A 17733-nucleotide genomic window follows, 5' to 3' on the forward strand; every position below is an offset into this window, starting at 1 on the left:
AGTTACCGATCACAATAAAGAAAGTCTCGCAACTAAAATGCCCAGGATGCGGTGACAGCGCAGCCCGGCGGCTGCTCCAGAGCGCCGAACGCAGCCGTCCATTAGACCGAGGATCTCCAGAGTCTGGATCCTCTCTTCCGAACCACCGCACCCGCTTTCCGCTTTTCGGGGCGACGGGGGCGACGCCCGTGGATTCTACTGGGCATCGGTCGAGTCGCTGTACGTTTTGGACAAGATTACCTAGGCTTTCCAGGGTTGGGACCTCCGCTGCCCACCCGGTGAGCCGAGCGTTTACCGACCGCTGGACGGTGACGCATTCGCAAAGCAAATAAGTACCCCGGGTTTCCCTTCTGGCTTGTGATTAAGCTGGTTTTTCATCTGATCCTGTGCTTGTGCTTGTGCTTGTATGCGACTAATCTCCTCTCCCCTTTCTTACCCTTCCTTTGCGGACTCGTCGCTTTATCTATTCTCCTGTCCCTCTGGTTTGATCATCTCAAGGACTCGCTGTGGACTGCGCTGATTTCACGCACCCTGCTGCTCGAGCGAATCTATAAACTTTTTTCTGAGTATCCCCCTCGTGGTATTCTATACCCCTCAAAATTACATCATGGGTCTGCATGAAGATGAGGACCGCAAGTATGCGGAGGATGTCCAGGCCGTCCAGAACTGGTGGAAGGACTCTCGGTGGCGCTTCACCAAGCGTCCCTTCACTGCTGAGCAGATTGTCGCCAAACGCGGTAATCTGAAGATCGACTACCCCTCCGGTGTCCAGGCCAAGAAGCTCTGGGGTATCCTCGAGGAGAACTGGAAGGTCAGTCTCGGATTGCGAGGGCGGAATGGGAGTAGAGATGCTAACGCCAGCTTCCCACAAATAGACCAAGCAGGCGAGCTACACCTATGGCTGCCTCGAGCCCACTATGATCACCCAAATGTGCAAGTTCCTTGACACCATCTACGTCTCCGGCTGGCAGAGCTCGTCCACTGCCTCGTCGACTGATGAGCCCTCCCCCGATCTGGCAGACTACCCCATGGTGAGTGACAACCGTGTGGAGAGACCGAAGTTGAGTCCTGCGGTACTGACGATATCTTCTCCAGGACACTGTCCCGCGCAAGGTCAACCAGCTGTTCATGGCACAGCTCTTCCATGACCGGAAACAGCGCGAGGAGCGCATCACCACCCCCAAAGACCAGCGCTCCAAGGTCGCCAATGTGGACTACCTGCGGCCCATCATCGCAGATGCCGACACCGGTCACGGTGGTCTGACTGCCGTCATGAAGCTCACCAAGCTGTTCGTCGAACGCGGCGCGGCTGGTATCCACATTGAGGACCAGGCCCCCGGTACCAAGAAGTGCGGCCACATGGCCGGCAAGGTGCTGGTCCCCATCAGCGAGCACATCAACCGTCTGGTTGCCATCCGTGCCCAGGCCGATATCATGGGCACCGATCTCCTGGCCATTGCGCGTACCGACTCTGAGGCCGCTACTCTCATCACCTCCTCCATCGACCACCGCGACCACGCCTTCATTGTGGGCGCGACCAACCCCAACCTCCAACCCCTGAACGACCTGATGGTCGCTGGCGAGCAGGCAGGCAAGAACGGCGCCGAGCTGCAGGCCATTGAGGACCAGTGGACCGCCCAAGCTGGCCTCAAGCTCTTCGACGACGCTGTGATCGACTCCATCAACGGCGGCGTGCACGTCAATAAGAAGGGGCTGATCGAGCAGTACCTCAAGGCTGTGAAGGGCAAGAGCAACAGCGAAGCGCGCGCCATTGCCAAGGGCATCACCGGTGTCGACATCTACTGGAACTGGGACGCCCCCCGGACCCGTGAGGGCTTCTACCGCTACCAGGGCGGCACCCAGTGCGCCGTCAACCGCGCCGTGGCCTACGCACCCTTTGCCGATCTCATCTGGATGGAGAGCAAGCTGCCCGACTACAAGCAGGCGAAGGAGTTCGCTGACGGTGTGCACGCCGTCTGGCCCGAGCAGAAGTGCGTCATCCCCCATTCCATTCCCTCCCATCTCATCTCTTCGTCCAGACCTCCATTACTAACGCGTCATTCTCCAGGCTTGCCTACAACCTGTCCCCCTCCTTCAACTGGAAGAAGGCCATGCCCCGCGACGAGCAGGAGACCTACATCAAGCGCCTGGGCCAGCTGGGCTACTGCTGGCAGTTCATCACGCTGGCCGGTCTGCACACGACCGCGCTCATCTCGCACCAGTTCGCCAAGGCGTATGCCCAGAACGGCATGCGCGCCTACGGCGAGCTGGTCCAGGAGCCCGAGATGGAGCAGGGCGTCGACGTGGTCACCCACCAGAAATGGAGTGGTGCCAACTACGTCGATAACCTGCTTAAAATGGTCTCGGGCGGTGTGAGCAGCACGGCGGCCATGGGTAAGGGTGTGACCGAGGACCAGTTCAAGCACTGAGCAGACTGTGATCCATAGTGATTCGAGTCATGGGGAAGTCACTGTATACCTGCGTATACCTGTGTATACCGTTTGAATTCATTGCGGCGTTTCTCGTTTGTTTCTTTTTCTTGCGATATGTGACATAGTCTCGTGACCTGATTCCCGTCGGCATCGCCTTTAGATGAGACGAGCCGAGTGTTGTTTTGCATAGTCTGAAAATCAATTCATGAGTAATTTCGACTGACACCGTGAATGTGTTGCACTGAACTCCGAATCTCCCCTTGTCTTAAATTTAGCATTCGTGACTATTTGCTGTTTGCAAAGTCGCCGGGGAAAGAATAGAGTCGTCACACAGCGGCCAGCCACGAAATCGCATCCAATCAGGGCAACCGCACGCGCCCCAATCCAAGTGGGGCCGTGTGAAGCCGCGGTTGAAGAGCTGGGGTGGAGCGAGGTAGAGGGGTACGGTCGGACAGACTGGGCGAGCTATCAGGCAGAGACAAAAGGATGCATGCTAGGGAAATGCAATCGTAAAATGCATCTCGTCCACTCGATTTAATCTTTAATCTCACCGAGCAATAAGGGATGAGATCCAAGAGAGAAAGGAGAAGGTCAGCCCCGAAGAAAAAGGAGGGAAGCGGGGATCAACAGTACCGCAAGCTGCCAATCAGCCGAGCGATGCATGTGCCATGCGGAGAACCTGCCGCACCGCCCGCGTAGAAAAGGCCTGGACATCTCGCTGGTCCCACACCTTCCTTGGACTCTTTGCTTTTTCTCTGAATCCTTCCCATACTTCAAAATGGGCGTCCAGCTACCCGACCTGCAGTTTACCTCGCTGGAGGCTATCCCAGCGGTCATCTCCACCACGCGCAAGTCGTTCTTGGAGCACAAGACCCGCGATGTCGAGTTCCGTCTCGTCCAGCTCCGCAAGCTCTACTGGGCGTAAGTCCACCCCCTAAACAACGGATGGAAGGGCCTTAATGGCAGCAAAATGATCGAAATTGACGTGTTCGGTTGTCCGCAGCATCAAGGACCATGAGGAGGAGATTGTCGAGGCGTGCGCCCAGGACTTGAATAAGCCGCGCTTCGAGACTGAAGTCGCAGAGAGCGGCTGGCTGCTCAACGACATCGTCTTCACCACCCGCAACCTGCACAAATGGGTCAAGGATGAGAAGGCCCCCGATATCGAACTCTCCTTCAAGTTCATGAGCCCCAAGATCCGGAAGGATCCCCTCGGCTGCGTGTTGGTGATCGGGTAGGTTTTATCTTCCGGACGACAATGGTAGCACGGCAAACTGATCGCTTGCCTTTCCCTCCCGATCTAGTGCCTTCAACTTCCCCTTCCAGCTGACCATGGGTCCGGTTATCGGAGCTATCGCCGCCGGTAATACCGTCGTCATCAAGCCCTCTGAGAACGCTCCCCGCAGCGCTGCCGTCATGCAAAAGATCTGTGAGGCCTCCCTTGACCCCTCCTGCTACTCCGTCGTCCAGGGTGGCGTTCCCGAGACACAGGCTCTCCTGGCCGAGCGATGGGACAAAATCTTCTTCACGGGTGGTGCCAGTGTCGGCCGTATCATCGCCAAGGCCGCGGCACCTCACTTGACCCCCGTGGTCCTCGAGCTGGGCGGTATCAACCCGGCCATTATCACCAAGAATGCCGACCCGCGCCTGGTTGCGCGCCGCATGCTCTGGGGCAAGATCCTGAACGCGGGTCAGGTCTGTACCTCGCAGAATTACCTGCTTGTCGACAAGTCGCTTGTGTCCAAAGTTGTGGAAGAATTCAAGAAGGCCTATGCGGAGTTCTACCCCCAGGGTGCGAAGGATTCGCCTGATTACTCTCGTATCATCAACGACACCCACTTCCAGCGCCTGAAGTCAATGCTCGACAACACCAAGGGCAAGATCGTGCTTGGCGGTAGCATGGACGCGAAGGAGCTCTTCATCGAGCCCACCGTGGTCCTGGTCGACTCTGTGGAGGACTCGCTCTGTACACAGGAGAGCTTCGGGCCATTCATTCCGATCCTGCCCGTCGAGAACCTGGACGAGGCCATCAACCTCGCCAACGGCGTTCAGAACACCCCGCTCGGCCTCTACCCCTTCGGCTCCAAGGCCGATGTGGCGAAGAGTCAGTTCCCTCGTCTATCCCATCAACCCGGCTTCAATTTAACAGTACTCTAGTTATCTCCTCCACCCGCTCCGGCGGTGTCTCCTGCAACGACTCCGCTCTGCACATCCCCACTCTGCCCTTCGGTGGTGTCGGCGAGAGCGGCTACGGCGCCTACCGCGGCCGCTCCAGCTTTGACGTCTGGGTGCACCGCCGCCCCATCACCAGCAGCCCCAGCTGGCTCGAGTCCCTCCTCGCCATCCGCTACCCGCCGTACGCCGGAAAGCTGAGCAAGTTCAAGGCCGCCAGCACTCTGGTGCCGGACTTTGATCGCAGCGGCCAAAAGCTAACATTGGGCTGGCTGCGCTTCATCCTGACGCTGGGTGGTGGAAGCGCGAAGGCTGGCGCCGGCCGCGCTGCTGCTGTTGCTGCCAGTGAGTAAAAATTCATTTTTTTTTTTTTGATTCTGATTTTTCACAATCTATATCCCTTTTGAGTTTTTTCTTTTTTTTTTCTTTGGCAACATTACTCAACCTTTTCCTTTTCTTTTGTTTGGATCTTTGTTTGAATCATGGATTTTGATTTACTTTTCTTCTCTGCCCTCTCCATCTTATCATCATCGTTCCTCTCCATCATATTAAGGAGACGACAAACAAAAAGCCGGAGCCCACCCTCTGGCCTTTCCTATGTCGACAGCGTTGAAGCCCCAATCAGCCCTCGAGACTGTCTACTGCCCCTCTATACCCCCCCATTGAAACGTTGGACCGATTTTGATTCTAGACTGCTCATCCTTGTGATGGCGGATTTTGATTGTTTACTTTTTCCCTTGAACATTCCTTTTATGTCTCTGTTTGCCCCTTTCTCCCACCTTCACTTCACGTCACTTCTCTTTTCACATCTCCCCTGAAAAATGGCGTACACTTAAGTCCTAAATCTTAATTGAAATTTATCCTCCTCATGTCCGGTTGCCGCGTGCACTGTCCCACTTTGCAAAAGTCTGATCTGTGGATCCCGCAATTTTCTAACGTGCTCTGTAGTTGCCTACTTCGTGCTGCAAGTGCTCGAAAAGCGATCGTCGAAGCTGTGACCGAGGGTGGAGGAGCCTGGGCCAATGGGAGAATATGGGAGCCATTTAGGTTTGGGGTTTTAGCTTTTTGTATTAGTGTAACTACAATCCGTTCCGGCTGGTATATGATTTACTTTGGGGCTGTGCTACTGTAGTGTGATTTTTTTCTGTAGGTTGGTTCCACTTGCTTCGTTGAGCTACATTATAGGCCTTCCCCTCCGTGGGGATTCCGCGCTCTTAAATAGCCATATTCGCACATGTAAAGGCGGGCGTGGTAGACCCTGAGTAATCGGCGATGATCGCCTCGACCGCGGCGTACAGTCCCGGCCCGAGAATGAACAGCCCAACGATCATAATGAAGACGTTGACCAGCGTCATGGTCGTCCTGTGTAGACCGGCGAATAGCTTGCCCCGGTTGAGTTGCCAGTAGGCGATGGCGAAGTAAATGTAGCCGAAGAACGAATCAAAGGCCGCACTGAGCAGGGACAGGAAATCGCCCATACTGGGCACGACTTCCGAGAACACGAACGCAAGCAGCCAGATGCCGACCATGATCAAGCCCCAGACGCTCCATCCGGTGAAGGTATGGCTGTGCGCGTGCCGGGACTTGCCCAGGACTTGGTTATAGATAAACTTGGCGGTGACGTTGGCATAGATCACGCCGATGACGAGCGTGGGCACAATGACAAATCCGAAGGACGCCTTCTTGTATGCGGTCACACCCAGACTACCAAATGCAGGAGCTGTGGCGTACTGGCCGAGATACCGGAATCCAATGGCCGGCGGCACGATGAAAAGGACGGCAGAAATGACTGAGAGGACGGCCAGCGCTTTGGGGAAGTCTTGCGGCCGCTCCATCTCCGCGATGAAGGTCGGGAAGAGAATCTGCGGGACCCAGAGGAAGGTGACGTTGAGCACGGCATTCATACAGGCGACCCAGGTCGTGCCGGGAAGCGGGAAGGCGTAGGTCTTCACAGGCCCGTCGCTTGGGTAGTCGCCGTTGTATCCGTAGCCCGGGGCGTTCTCAATGCCCGCGAAAATGAGGAAGAGGAGGATGGCAATACCCATGCATGCCGCTATCGGAATCCATGTCAGCAGAGACCGGGGGTGGGATCATGGGGGAACTAGCAGGGTCTCACAGGAAAACATGGACATGGTGCTGACATGGTGGAGCGTCCGCGGTGCGGACGCGATAATACCCATGATAGTCGTAATAACGGAGAATACCGCTGTGCACAGGGTGTGGCCCGACAAGGTGTTCAGGACTTTCGCCCCCGTTAGGACATGGAATCCGATGAGCAGGATATTGTTGGCAAGGAGCATGAATGCCGAGAAGACATACGCCCACTTGCTCTGCCCGAAAACGTAGTATCCGAAATCGCCTGTTCTCGACCATGGATCAGTATATAGTTCCCAGCATACAGTATAGATTGGACGAAAGAACTCTCGGTGCCCCGATCTGTTCCATTTTCACTCACAGATGTCCTTGATTTGCGGATATTTCATGATGTACTTGTGCATGGTAATCGAGGTGATCCAGAACAGGATTCCTGCGAGGACCATGGTGATGATGCCGGGCACCCATCCAAGGACGCTATAAGCGCAATTCCGTCAGTCTTCAACACTCGATTGCCCGCTCTCGGGGATTTGCAAGAGGCGATGCACTCACGAGAGAGACCACGTTTGGGCCATGATGGCCAAGCAGACCTGATCGCCCGCCAACAACACGGCCGTTTTCTGCCAGGACATGGTCCGCAGCTTAATTTCATGTTCATGGTCTGGATCACATCGCCCATCATCGTTAGCCCATCATGCACAAATCCGCCCACATCGTGGAGGAGGGGGTTCACCATACCTTCCGCAACCAGAGCTGTGATGGTTTCAAAGGAACTCGAGGGATCGACTTCTGTCCCCTGCACGTCGTCCGGCCGCTTCTTCTCGTCGCTCTCGTCCATCTTGGACATGATGAATGCCAGGGAAGTGGATCTGTTGGGGAGAAATAGAAATGCAACACGCAGAGATCCAACGTAGATGCAAATCGAGAGGCTCTGCAGCACTGTAAAGCAGGCCGAGGGAAAGAAAGAAAGCAGAAGAAAAAAGGTCAGAAAAAGAAATTACACGTGGATGACCGGTCATGCTTGCCGCCATTTTTACCTTTACTTCATGCTGACTGGCCAGTCAAGCACTGCGTTTACGACTGTGGTTACTGTAAGGCGTACAACGCGCCGCGGCTGCGTCTTCTGAATGGCGTGATAATGAAGCAAATCGCGAATCCGCGATTGGCGGTTGGCGGCGGACTAGCGTGCTGGCTTATCGGCCTGGCCGTCCCTCACTGGGGGCCGGCACGGCCATTGGATAGCGATGATGATTCGAAGTGTGCGCGGACGGCACATTTGACTTCGTGCAACTGTGGCCGAGCAGCTGGCTTGGAGACGGCATATACGAGGGTTCAGACCAAGCAAGGGTCAGCCACCCATACCGGATACTCGGTTGAGCTTGGTGTTGTTCCCGGGGGGAAAATAGCCGCTTTCTGTGGGGAGACCGCAACCGATTTAGAGACGATCGCGTATATTAAGCGGGCAATAGCGTCCCTCATTCTCGCGATGCTGTTACCTCGGTTGATGCTGCCAGGTGCTCTCGTCCTCCCGAGCCGTGCTGAGCTGTACGCGGCTAAAAAGCCCGCGGCTTATCCCGAACGTGGAAACTGCGGAGACGTGCTAAAAAAACTATAGATCGCGCCCCACCGGCGTGTGCCGCTCGTGGGACAGCATTTGCTGGCCTCTGAAGACATCTTGGGATTCACTGCCGGCCGTCCCTGGATCCTCGTATTCATGTAAGCTCTCGTCTAAGCTTTTCTTACCGAATGATCAGTTAAAGTTACTTGGCGGGTTCCGTAAAGTTACGTCGGGATCATTTGTAGTTACATATAAGTTATACACTGGTAAGCTATACACCGGTACCTCATTATTGTGCCTGGTCGTCTCATGGTAGGACCATGGTCTGGCTAGGCCTGGTTCACATATGGGAACTTTTTGACTTTTTTTTTGTCTTGGCCCTGTCTTTTTCTGTGGACCACGACAACGAAAGCCGGTCATCAAGACGATGTGGACTGTTGGCAGCAGGATGCCAGAGCTGTGAAATTGAAGCCATCGGAGTAGTGGGATCAGATGTGAAAGTGTTTATGGAGCCAGAAAAGAGTGCAGAGGCCTAAGAGCAAGAAGAATCTCCGAAGCCTTCCAGAAGCCTTCGAGAACCGAGTTGGCAAAATCTCCACGGCCCCTGTAAGGAAAGATGGCAGCTTGCCGCCCGCGGCGATCTCATGACAGCTGTTGTAGACAGTTTTGATTCCCCTTCATGGCAGTTGAACTCTTGAAGAACAAAGTTGACGGTGCAAGAACTGCCGTCTCTAAGTATTGATGCACGGGAAAGGGGGTGAGAACGATCACTTCCAAGCCATATAGCTCGTCTATGGGACCAATCTCTGTCGCTGCATCCCGAGACGAGTAAGCTTCCCAAATTCTATTGCTAGGTGGGCATGAGAATTTCATTCACGGCTGCTCCGAAGTAGGGGCGTCATATACCTCTTGTGTTGGGCATGCATGTCATCACCTAAGGTCAATCGAGTGCGATGCATACGTTAGCACTGGGGCACAATTCGTTGGCGTAGGTAAGGCTGATCCGCAGCTATACTATCAGTCCGTGTAACAGCATTTGGAAAAGAAGAATAATGAAAAAAATAAAAATAAAAATAAAAATAAAAAACCTCATCCGGGCAAGGGTCAGGGTGCCGTTGGATTTTGATCACAATTGTATCTCATTATTCATGCCATCACGTCGCGGCCTTGGCTTCATGACTGCCTCGTCAATTCGCAGTTGTATGTCCCGAAGCCAAGATATCCCATCAACAACGCCGCTCTACACCGCGCTTGCTCACACATAGGTATTTCACCCCCTTATATGGTTTCACACTCTCCCCAAGACCCCGACTGCGGCGCTGATCAATGGTCAGGCTATCCACCTTGATACCGGAGGGAAGCCAGCCTCGCACGGAGAAGGAGACTGAGGCTGAGTTCGGCATTAGGCTCGCGTTGACTTGGGCTTTGGTTCTGCGGGGCGTTGGACGAGGTGTAGAAGATGGCGCGAAGAAAGCTGGAAGCTGGGAGGAAGGTTGGGCGAGGGCCATGGGTTGCGGTGTTTGAGGTTTGGAATGATTGGGGGAGGGGGTTTTGGCTTTGACTGGTTCTTCGGATGGGCCATCACCTGGAGCGTCGCCGGTTTCTTCGGCTGTCCGAGATTTTTTGCTCGACTTCTTCTTCTTCTTCTTTCGCTTGGAGGGGTCCCGGCTCTTCCTGGTACTGTTAGATGACGGGTCATAGGAGGTGGGGGCTTCGTAGTAGCCCTGGAGGAGGTTAGCATCGGCATCCTCATCTTCTAAGCTATCCTCCAGGTCCTCGTCCGGCGATGGATAACCGGATACGGTACAGCGAAGAGTCGCAGTACCAGAGGTAGTCCCTGCGTCGCGGGTGGTCGGAATCCGCCATTCAAGAAGACCGCTGGTATGAGAAAACTGTGCATCACCGCGACTGGCCTGCATGTCCGTGATATGCCGCACATATTTGGAAATTGGAACGCTCACAACCACCTCCTCGAGTACCGGCCCGGAGGAGCTTCCACTGCCACCGCCAAGGAAGGAAGGTGTGGAGGTCCCTGATCCACTCCGCGAAGCGGTTGGCCGCGAAGATGAGGTCTGGCCCGGGAAGTCGGTATTCAAAGTCAACCGAACCTCAAAATCTGCGCCTGAAGGCCCCAAGGACTTGCGAATATCCACGATAGCAGGGAGAAAGAGCTTCTCCATGTGGCTTGGTGGCTGATCTAGACCCGGGTCTATCGGGAGTAGATCAACCTCATAACCTGCCAGAATGAAGCGGCCATCAGGGGGAACAAAGCTGAGCTCACCCGGTCGTTCTCGCCAACGAGCTAGACGCACACAGGGGTGGAAAACAGGAAGCTCAAATTTGCGTGCGAGTGCTTGCTGACCTCCCGGCGCTGATAATGATAGAAGCAAATCCGGCACTCCAGATATCTTTGCGGTGAATGCGATAGTCCCGGAAACCAACGCAGAAAGTAACCTGCCCGAAGGTGCCATAGTCACAGACAAAGATTCAATAATATCGACATATAGCTCATTAGAAGTGTGTCGTACTCCTGACCGCCGCCAGGGAATTGCGGGGCCTTGGGATGCGCTCGCGGTGGCCAGGGATTGCTTCAAAGGGTTGGCTGTTCCTAGAGCTGGCGTGGATGTGCTGCTAGATTACTCATAAAAGAATGTAAGAAACCACCCACATACCGGTAAACAGGGACCCAATTCTTACCCTGGCACAGTGATTCCCCCGAGGAGCTTCCCCATCCAGCTCGGCACCTCCACAACTTCTTGCAAAACATTTGGTTCGGTGTTACAGACTACCCCGGCATCGCACATCTCATGTAGCAACTGAGCGACGACATCGTAATTGGCCTGGATCTTGCTGGAGAGAAGCGGTGCACCGACAAATTCCTCGAGTACATCGACCACGCGATGCAGGAATTCCAGGACCAACAGCGGCTCCGTATCCACCTCAGACACGGCGAGAAACAGGAGATTTGACTGAATAGTCGAGAACACGGTCACCGGAGGCGTAGTTCCGGGTAGATACAGTAAGGAGGGGCGCGGGGCAGCATGAGCCAGGTAGAGGGGCAGGATGGCGGCGGCCGATGGCGGGCGGGATCGGTAAATATGCTCGACGAGAGGGGCGCTAGAAGAGGGATGTCAATGTAGCTCTGCACTTGGGGAATCAGATGGCATACTTGTGCTCGTCATATATGTAGACGGCATCGATCTCGCCGCTCATGGTGGCTGTTGTCTGGGGGCAGGATGTCTTGACGCTGTATAGCTCAATGTAAAGCTGTGCATTCTGCCACCGAGTCCCGCCTTGTGATTACTTTTTGGCTGCGCGAACCATTTCCGTGGGAAAGTCGTAGTTAAATTGAACAAGTCGGTACCCCGGCAGATATTCTGTCGCTTTTATTGTTTTCAGACACCACTGGTGCTCGCTGTCGCACTCTCAATGTCGTTACCTTCAGATAACCGCTCCTGGCCGTCGAAGGATGCTAAACTGGCGTTATCGGATGACAAGTGGGACGACTGCATGTCCTGCAGAGTGACTGGTATGTCTAGTAGAGCTCGAGCGAATTGTCAAGGATCGAGGAACAGGCCACTAACTGTTTATCAACAGGATCCGCTGCATTTGTCGGTCTCGGAGTCTACAGCTACTACACCGGCATGAACAACCTCCGCAAGCAAGAGAAGGCGATCATGCAGGGCCCAACGAAGTATAAGATGGGATCGCGACGGCTCGGAATTGCCACCATTTCGGCTAGTCTAGTTGGCCTGGGTCTCTGGCGAGCATTCAACTGATCTCCTTGCCTTGACCGACGTGGCGCTACATACTACGCCCCGGCTCGCGGCATTAGATATGCCGGTTCTGCTATTTATGGAGAATTGTACGATACTGAAAAGGACATAGTTTGGGGGTATTTGTAACATAATGATTTGTTGGACCATCATGGGTTAATGATAGCTGCCGCCACACCGGGTATCACCACAACACAATCCTCTATATGCTGTATGGCTGGTATACGAGAAACAAAGGGGGAAGGGAAGACAGGATCAGACAATGAAAAAGAGGAAGAAGAGAAAGGAAAACCCAATGGAAGATAACCAAATAAAATGCAGCGAAGCCATATGCAAGAATTCACCTTCCTCAGTATGCACCCGAAAAAAGCACCCCAAATGTCCACCCAGCTGCTGCATGACAATCAGAAGAGAATGTTCGTCATTTCGTCGAAATCGTGGAGCCTAGGTATGATTGGTTCCTAGGTAAACCTGCCGCGTTTCCCTCCTCCAAACATGTTGTCCCGTCCGTTTGCTAGCCCAGATAGGTCAAAGAAATCTGGGAATGTGGATTTCCTCTTCGATCCTATGGTGGCGGGGCCCTCTCGTGGAACAGATCGCGCGTTGGGTCGGGTATGATTGTGGCGATTTGATTGGCGGGAGTTTCGAGGCATCACCGAGACGCTTACCGGAGCATCATCTTGCGATGGCGGAGTCGAGTTGTCGGACGATTGCATGTCCATATCGAATTCCTGGCATTGAGGGAAGGTTGGCCCAGCGGTGAAAGTAAATACTGTCGGTGATCCAAGAGTAGTGTCCTGTGGTTGCGGTGCGGGGGCCGTAGTCTCTGATCGAGGCACGGAGGTCGGTGCGGGGGTCGGAGTGGAGGTAGGCTGCTGGCGGAAAGTAGACTCAGGTGTCGGAGCTTCCTTGCGGGTGGTAGCCGGCGTAGCACTTCTATCACGCTTGTCCAAGTCCACTCGCTCATCCTCATCGCTGGCCTGGGATCCAGTTCCATCACACTTCTCCGTCGCCCATTGTCGGACCTTCCACCCCTCGCCATCGCCAAGGCCTAGGTTTTCACGGTCCAAGAAGTGAAGCAAATCTTCAATAGCTTCTTGATAGCCAGCGGACCTCGCCTGGGCTTGTTCACAGACGGCATTCTTGTATAGGTTGGTGACGGATAGAGCCGCAGCTTTAAAAGACTGGAGGAGTTGCTCGGATGGCTGCGGGCGCGGTGTTGAAGTGGGTAAGGAGGTATTGAGAGATCTCATGGAATCCATGGTGAAGGTGGGTGCGAAAGACGGAGATAGCTCGATGTTGACAGTGGAGGGCAAGCGATGTAGTCACAGGGTGGTCAGATGTAGCGGGCCGTGCTTCGAAGGCGATGTTGCCACACGTAGAAGTCTAACAAAAGAAACTGAAGCGTATATAGAAGTAGGGGCCGTGACTCTAAGGCAGAGAAGCGAAGTTGGGAGGTGACAAAAGCGATCTCCCAACTCCTTTTATCGTAGGGTGTCGCCGGAGAGTCGGAGGGGTACTAGCAAGTACCTAGCGCTGCAGATGATCTTCTGCGCTTTTTGCACTGACCGGGTAACGTGACCCCACCCGCGGCGAAACCAATTCTCCGAAGGGCCAGCGTCGAGAGCTGAGTCAGCTCCGCACGGCAAACCCTTTGGCCAATCAGCGCGTACCCGCTCGCCGCGCCCTCCAGTATTCTTCGGCGCGCCTGGCGTTTCTCTTGCGCTTCACCTGCCCGGATTCCCTCCTACACCTGGTCCAGGCTCCCAATTTGGTTTGATACTTTGGTTCCATCCAAGCTCCTTGGAGCAAAATTGTTCCTTCGCAACTTCTTCAAAGACCTGAAGCTGCGGGCTTTCTACGCGCTCTGCGACCTACCTCCGATAGAGACGTGATTGGTCTTCATTGCATTAACGTCTGCGCTTCGTGCGCTGAAAGCAAAGATGGCACCAACCCCGACCGATTCGCCGTCTCACGCCGACACACCGATGACAGACGCATATGATGATGCTATTCCATCGATTCCTGTTGACAGCGCCGACGCGCCTCAGGTACGTGATATCCTTGATCGTCGCTCTCGAATATTCCCACTTGGGTGGCAGGATCTTCCCCGTTCCTCCTAGCACCACTTGAATCAATGTCAGCTTTGCTGAGCATCTGCTAATTTCAACTTCATTCTAGAGTTACCAAGATACCCCGGACTACACGGTAATGATGAACTGGGTTCATACAATCATTATTTGGATAGATGGCTGATGGTATTTCTCCACAGGATTCGGACACCAATCCTCACACAACTGCTAGCAGTGTCGCAGGCGACCTCGCCCAAGCAGATGGACGTCGCCGGAGATCCGAGGCTACCCAGCTGAGGAAAAGTATTCTAGGCAAAAAGCATGGCCGTCTGGATGAGTCTAAGGTACGGATTGCTAAGTTACTCCCGCTATTCCCTCTCTTCAGCTATTGATCCTGGACCATGCTTGTAGGAAGATGACTCGATTCGTCGATTCCGTTACCTTCTCGGTCTTACCGATTTGTTTCGCCACTTCATCGAGACCAACCCCAACCCTCGCATCAAAGAGATTATGGCTGAAATTGACCGTCAAAATGAGGAGAAGGAAGCAAAGGCCCGCAAAGGTTCTTCTCGCTCTGGTGGGGCGGGTGGTGAACGACGCCGCAGAACTGAACAGGAGGAGGACGCTGAGCTCCTGCAGGATGAGAAGCGGGGCGGCAACACCACTACTGTGTTCCGCGACTCGCCCGCATTCATTCAGGGCGAACTCCGTGATTACCAGATTGCTGGTCTGAACTGGCTGGTCTCTCTCCATGAGAACGGTATCTCCGGTATCCTGGCCGATGAAATGGGTCTAGGAAAGACATTGCAGACAATTTCGTTTTTGGGCTACTTGCGCTATATCTGTGACATCAGTGGTCCTCATCTAATTGCTGTGCCCAAGTCCACTCTTGACAACTGGAAGCGCGAGTTTGCCCGATGGACCCCTGAAATTGACGTCCTTGTTCTGCAAGGTGACAAGGATCAGCGACAGAAACTCATCGCAGAACGTCTGGCCGACGAGAATTTCGATGTTTGCGTCACCAGCTACGAAATGATTCTGCGCGAGAAGTCACATCTCAAGAAGTTACCTTGGGAGTATATCATCATCGATGAGGCCCACCGCATCAAGAACGAGGAATCCTCTCTGTCTCAGATCATTCGTCTCTTCAACTCCCGCAACCGATTGTTGATCACCGGAACGCCACTACAAAACAACCTGCACGAGCTTTGGGCTTTGCTTAACTTCTTGCTTCCGGATGTCTTTGGTGACTCGGACGCCTTCGATCAGTGGTTCTCTAACCAGGAATCTGACCAAGACACCGTGGTGCAGCAGCTCCACCGTGTGCTTCGGCCCTTTTTGCTTCGACGAGTGAAAAGCGATGTCGAAAAGAGTCTATTGCCGAAGCAAGAAATGAATTTATATGTACCCATGGCCGACATGCAGGTCAAATGGTACCAGAAGATTCTTGAGAAGGATATCGATGCGGTCAACGGAGCGGGTGGCAAGCGCGAATCCAAGACCCGTCTGTTGAACATTGTCATGCAACTGCGCAAGTGCTGCAACCACCCCTACCTCTTCGAGGGCGCCGAGCCCGGCCCACCATACACGACTGATGAGCACCTTATTTTCAACTCTGGCAAGATGTCGATCCTTGATAAGCTTTTGAAGCGCATGAAGGCAGACGGCAGCCGTGTGCTTATCTTCTCCCAGATGAGTCGTGTCCTTGATATTTTGGAAGATTATTGCGTGTTCCGGGAGTTTAACTACTGCCGTATTGATGGTACCACGGCCCATGAGGATCGTATTGCCGCCATCGACGACTACAACAAGCCAGGATCGGACAAGTTTATTTTCCTTCTTACCACGCGTGCTGGTGGGCTGGGTATCAACTTGACTACCGCCGACATTGTGGTTCTCTTTGACAGTGACTGGAATCCGCAGGCTGACCTCCAGGCCATGGATCGTGCCCACCGTATTGGTCAGACCAAACAGGTGAAGGTATTCCGATTTGTCACCGAGAATGCAATCGAAGAGAAGGTTCTCGAGCGGGCCGCCCAGAAGCTGCGCCTGGATCAACTGGTTATTCAGCAAGGCCGGGCTCAGCAGCAGGCCAACAAGGCCGCTTCGAAGGATGAGTTGCTCGGTATGATCCAGCACGGTGCTGCCAGTGTCTTCGGCAACCGGAGTCCCTCTGGAACCGGCTCGAACGACATTACCGAAGACAACTTCGAGGCTATCCTTCGAAAGGGTGAGGAGAGGACGGCTGAGTTGAATAAGAAGTACGAGGCACTTGGTATCGACGATCTGCAAAAGTTCAGCTCCGAGAGTGCGTATGAGTGGAATGGCCAAGATTTCACCGATCGTAAGAAGGACATTGGTATGACCTGGATCAACCCTGCCAAGCGTGAGCGCAAGGAGCAATTTTACTCCATCGACAAGTACTACCGCCAAGCTTTGGCCACTGGCGGCCGTACCGCCGACACCAAGCCCAAGGTGCCTCGCCCACCAAAGCAAATCACCATTCACGACTGGCAGTTCTTCCCACCTGAGCTGCAGGAGCTGCAGGCGCAGGAGACTGCTTGGCATCAGAAGCAGATTGGCCACAAAGCCGAGCTAGCCGAGGGCCCCGAGGACACTCTTAGCGAGCGCGAGGCAGACCGAGAGCTCGCCCAATACACTATTGACAATGCCCAGCCCCTGACGGAGGAAGAACAGACCAGAAAAGCTGCCATGACTGAGGAGGGCTTTTCGACATGGAACCGACGTGATTTCCAGCAGTTCGTCAATGGATCGGCTAAGTTTGGGCGCACCGACTACGAGGGCATTGCTACCGAAATCGACAGCAAGGAGCCCGACGAGATTGAGGAATATGCCGCGGTCTTCTGGGAACGATACTCCGAAATCGAAGATTATCCCAAGTACCTACGGGTGATTGACCAGGGAGAGGAGAAGCTTCGAAAGATGAACCACCAGCGTAAGATGCTGCGGAAGAAGATGGAGATGTACCGTGTGCCTCTGCAGCAGCTCAAGATCAACTACACTGTGTCTACAACCAACAAGAAGGTATATACCGAAGAAGAAGACCGTTTCCTCCTGGTCATGCTGGACAAGTACGGTGTCGAGGGGGATGGGTTATTCGAGAAGATCCGGGACGAGGTCCGCGAATCTCCCTTGTTCCGCTTTGATTGGTTCTTCCTCAGCCGCACCCCTGTCGAGATCAGTCGGCGCTGCACCACACTGCTGAACACCGTGGCCAAGGAGTTCGAGCCCGAAACCAAAGTCAATGGCGAGGGCAAAGGCCGTGGTCGCGGCCGTGAAGAAGAGGAGGAGAACGATGACGCGGCACCTGCCAAGAAGAAGGCTAAGAATGGCGCCACAGTAAGTGCCCCCCTTGTGGCGATCGCACCCGACCAACCTAAACTAACGCGGTTCCAGGCCAAACAGGCTAAGCCCGCCAAAGGCGGCAGCAAGAACACCTCGACCCCGAACTCGCGGGCAGCCAGTGTTGCCAACGCACCCAAGTCAAAGACCCGCAAGCGATGAAATGAGTCCGGCGTCTCTGTTTTCCCGGTTGTTGCTATATGGTGGGGGTTGTGTGTTTGGGCTTTTGGGGATTGGCGTTCAGATGATTTGTGTAATGCCAAATT

The 17733-nt window shown here is 54.2% G+C and overlaps 7 protein-coding genes across 7 annotated transcripts; 4 read left to right on the forward strand and 3 right to left on the reverse strand.

Annotated features, from left to right (window-relative positions):
• Nucleotides 1-607: 607 nt before the first annotated feature.
• On the forward strand, nt 608-2429 carry N7482_003676 (isocitrate lyase 1; the record flags this gene model as incomplete). Its single annotated transcript, XM_056685801.1, has 4 exons — nt 608-811; nt 876-1031; nt 1096-1991; nt 2069-2429. 4 exons carry the CDS (start codon nt 608-610, stop codon nt 2427-2429), a joined length of 1617 nt encoding a protein of 538 aa, XP_056544543.1.
• Nucleotides 2430-3210: 781 nt separating this feature from the next.
• Nucleotides 3211-4957, forward strand: N7482_003677 (hexadecenal dehydrogenase; the record flags this gene model as incomplete). Its single annotated transcript, XM_056685802.1, has 4 exons — nt 3211-3353; nt 3436-3666; nt 3737-4536; nt 4590-4957. 4 exons carry the CDS (start codon nt 3211-3213, stop codon nt 4955-4957), a joined length of 1542 nt encoding a protein of 513 aa, XP_056544544.1.
• Nucleotides 4958-5818: 861 nt separating this feature from the next.
• On the reverse strand, nt 5819-7545 carry N7482_003678 (uncharacterized protein; the record flags this gene model as incomplete). Its single annotated transcript, XM_056685803.1, has 5 exons — nt 5819-6657; nt 6721-6963; nt 7060-7175; nt 7251-7318; nt 7369-7545. The coding sequence occupies 5 exons, from the start codon at nt 7543-7545 to the stop codon at nt 5819-5821; spliced, it is 1443 nt and encodes a 480-aa protein (XP_056544545.1).
• A 1937-nt stretch (nt 7546-9482) lies between these two features.
• Nucleotides 9483-11469, reverse strand: N7482_003679 (putative AP-3 adaptor complex subunit mu; the record flags this gene model as incomplete). Its single annotated transcript, XM_056685804.1, has 3 exons — nt 9483-10887; nt 10954-11373; nt 11426-11469. 3 exons carry the CDS (start codon nt 11467-11469, stop codon nt 9483-9485), a joined length of 1869 nt encoding a protein of 622 aa, XP_056544546.1.
• A 216-nt stretch (nt 11470-11685) lies between these two features.
• N7482_003680 (uncharacterized protein) lies at nt 11686-12035 on the forward strand (the record flags this gene model as incomplete). Its single annotated transcript, XM_056685805.1, has 2 exons — nt 11686-11785; nt 11854-12035. 2 exons carry the CDS (start codon nt 11686-11688, stop codon nt 12033-12035), a joined length of 282 nt encoding a protein of 93 aa, XP_056544547.1.
• A 458-nt stretch (nt 12036-12493) lies between these two features.
• N7482_003681 (uncharacterized protein) lies at nt 12494-13294 on the reverse strand (the record flags this gene model as incomplete). Its single annotated transcript, XM_056685806.1, has 1 exon — nt 12494-13294. One exon carries the CDS (start codon nt 13292-13294, stop codon nt 12494-12496), a length of 801 nt encoding a protein of 266 aa, XP_056544548.1.
• Nucleotides 13295-13975: 681 nt separating this feature from the next.
• N7482_003682 (uncharacterized protein) lies at nt 13976-17629 on the forward strand (the record flags this gene model as incomplete). Its single annotated transcript, XM_056685807.1, has 5 exons — nt 13976-14083; nt 14214-14240; nt 14305-14448; nt 14516-17464; nt 17522-17629. The coding sequence occupies 5 exons, from the start codon at nt 13976-13978 to the stop codon at nt 17627-17629; spliced, it is 3336 nt and encodes a 1111-aa protein (XP_056544549.1).
• Nucleotides 17630-17733: the final 104 nt, after the last annotated feature.

This window comes from Penicillium canariense (genome assembly GCF_028826845.1).
Source record: "Penicillium canariense strain IBT 26290 chromosome Unknown utg000002l_segment0_segment0, whole genome shotgun sequence".
In the NCBI taxonomy this organism is placed as follows: Eukaryota; Fungi; Ascomycota; class Eurotiomycetes; order Eurotiales; family Aspergillaceae; genus Penicillium; species Penicillium canariense.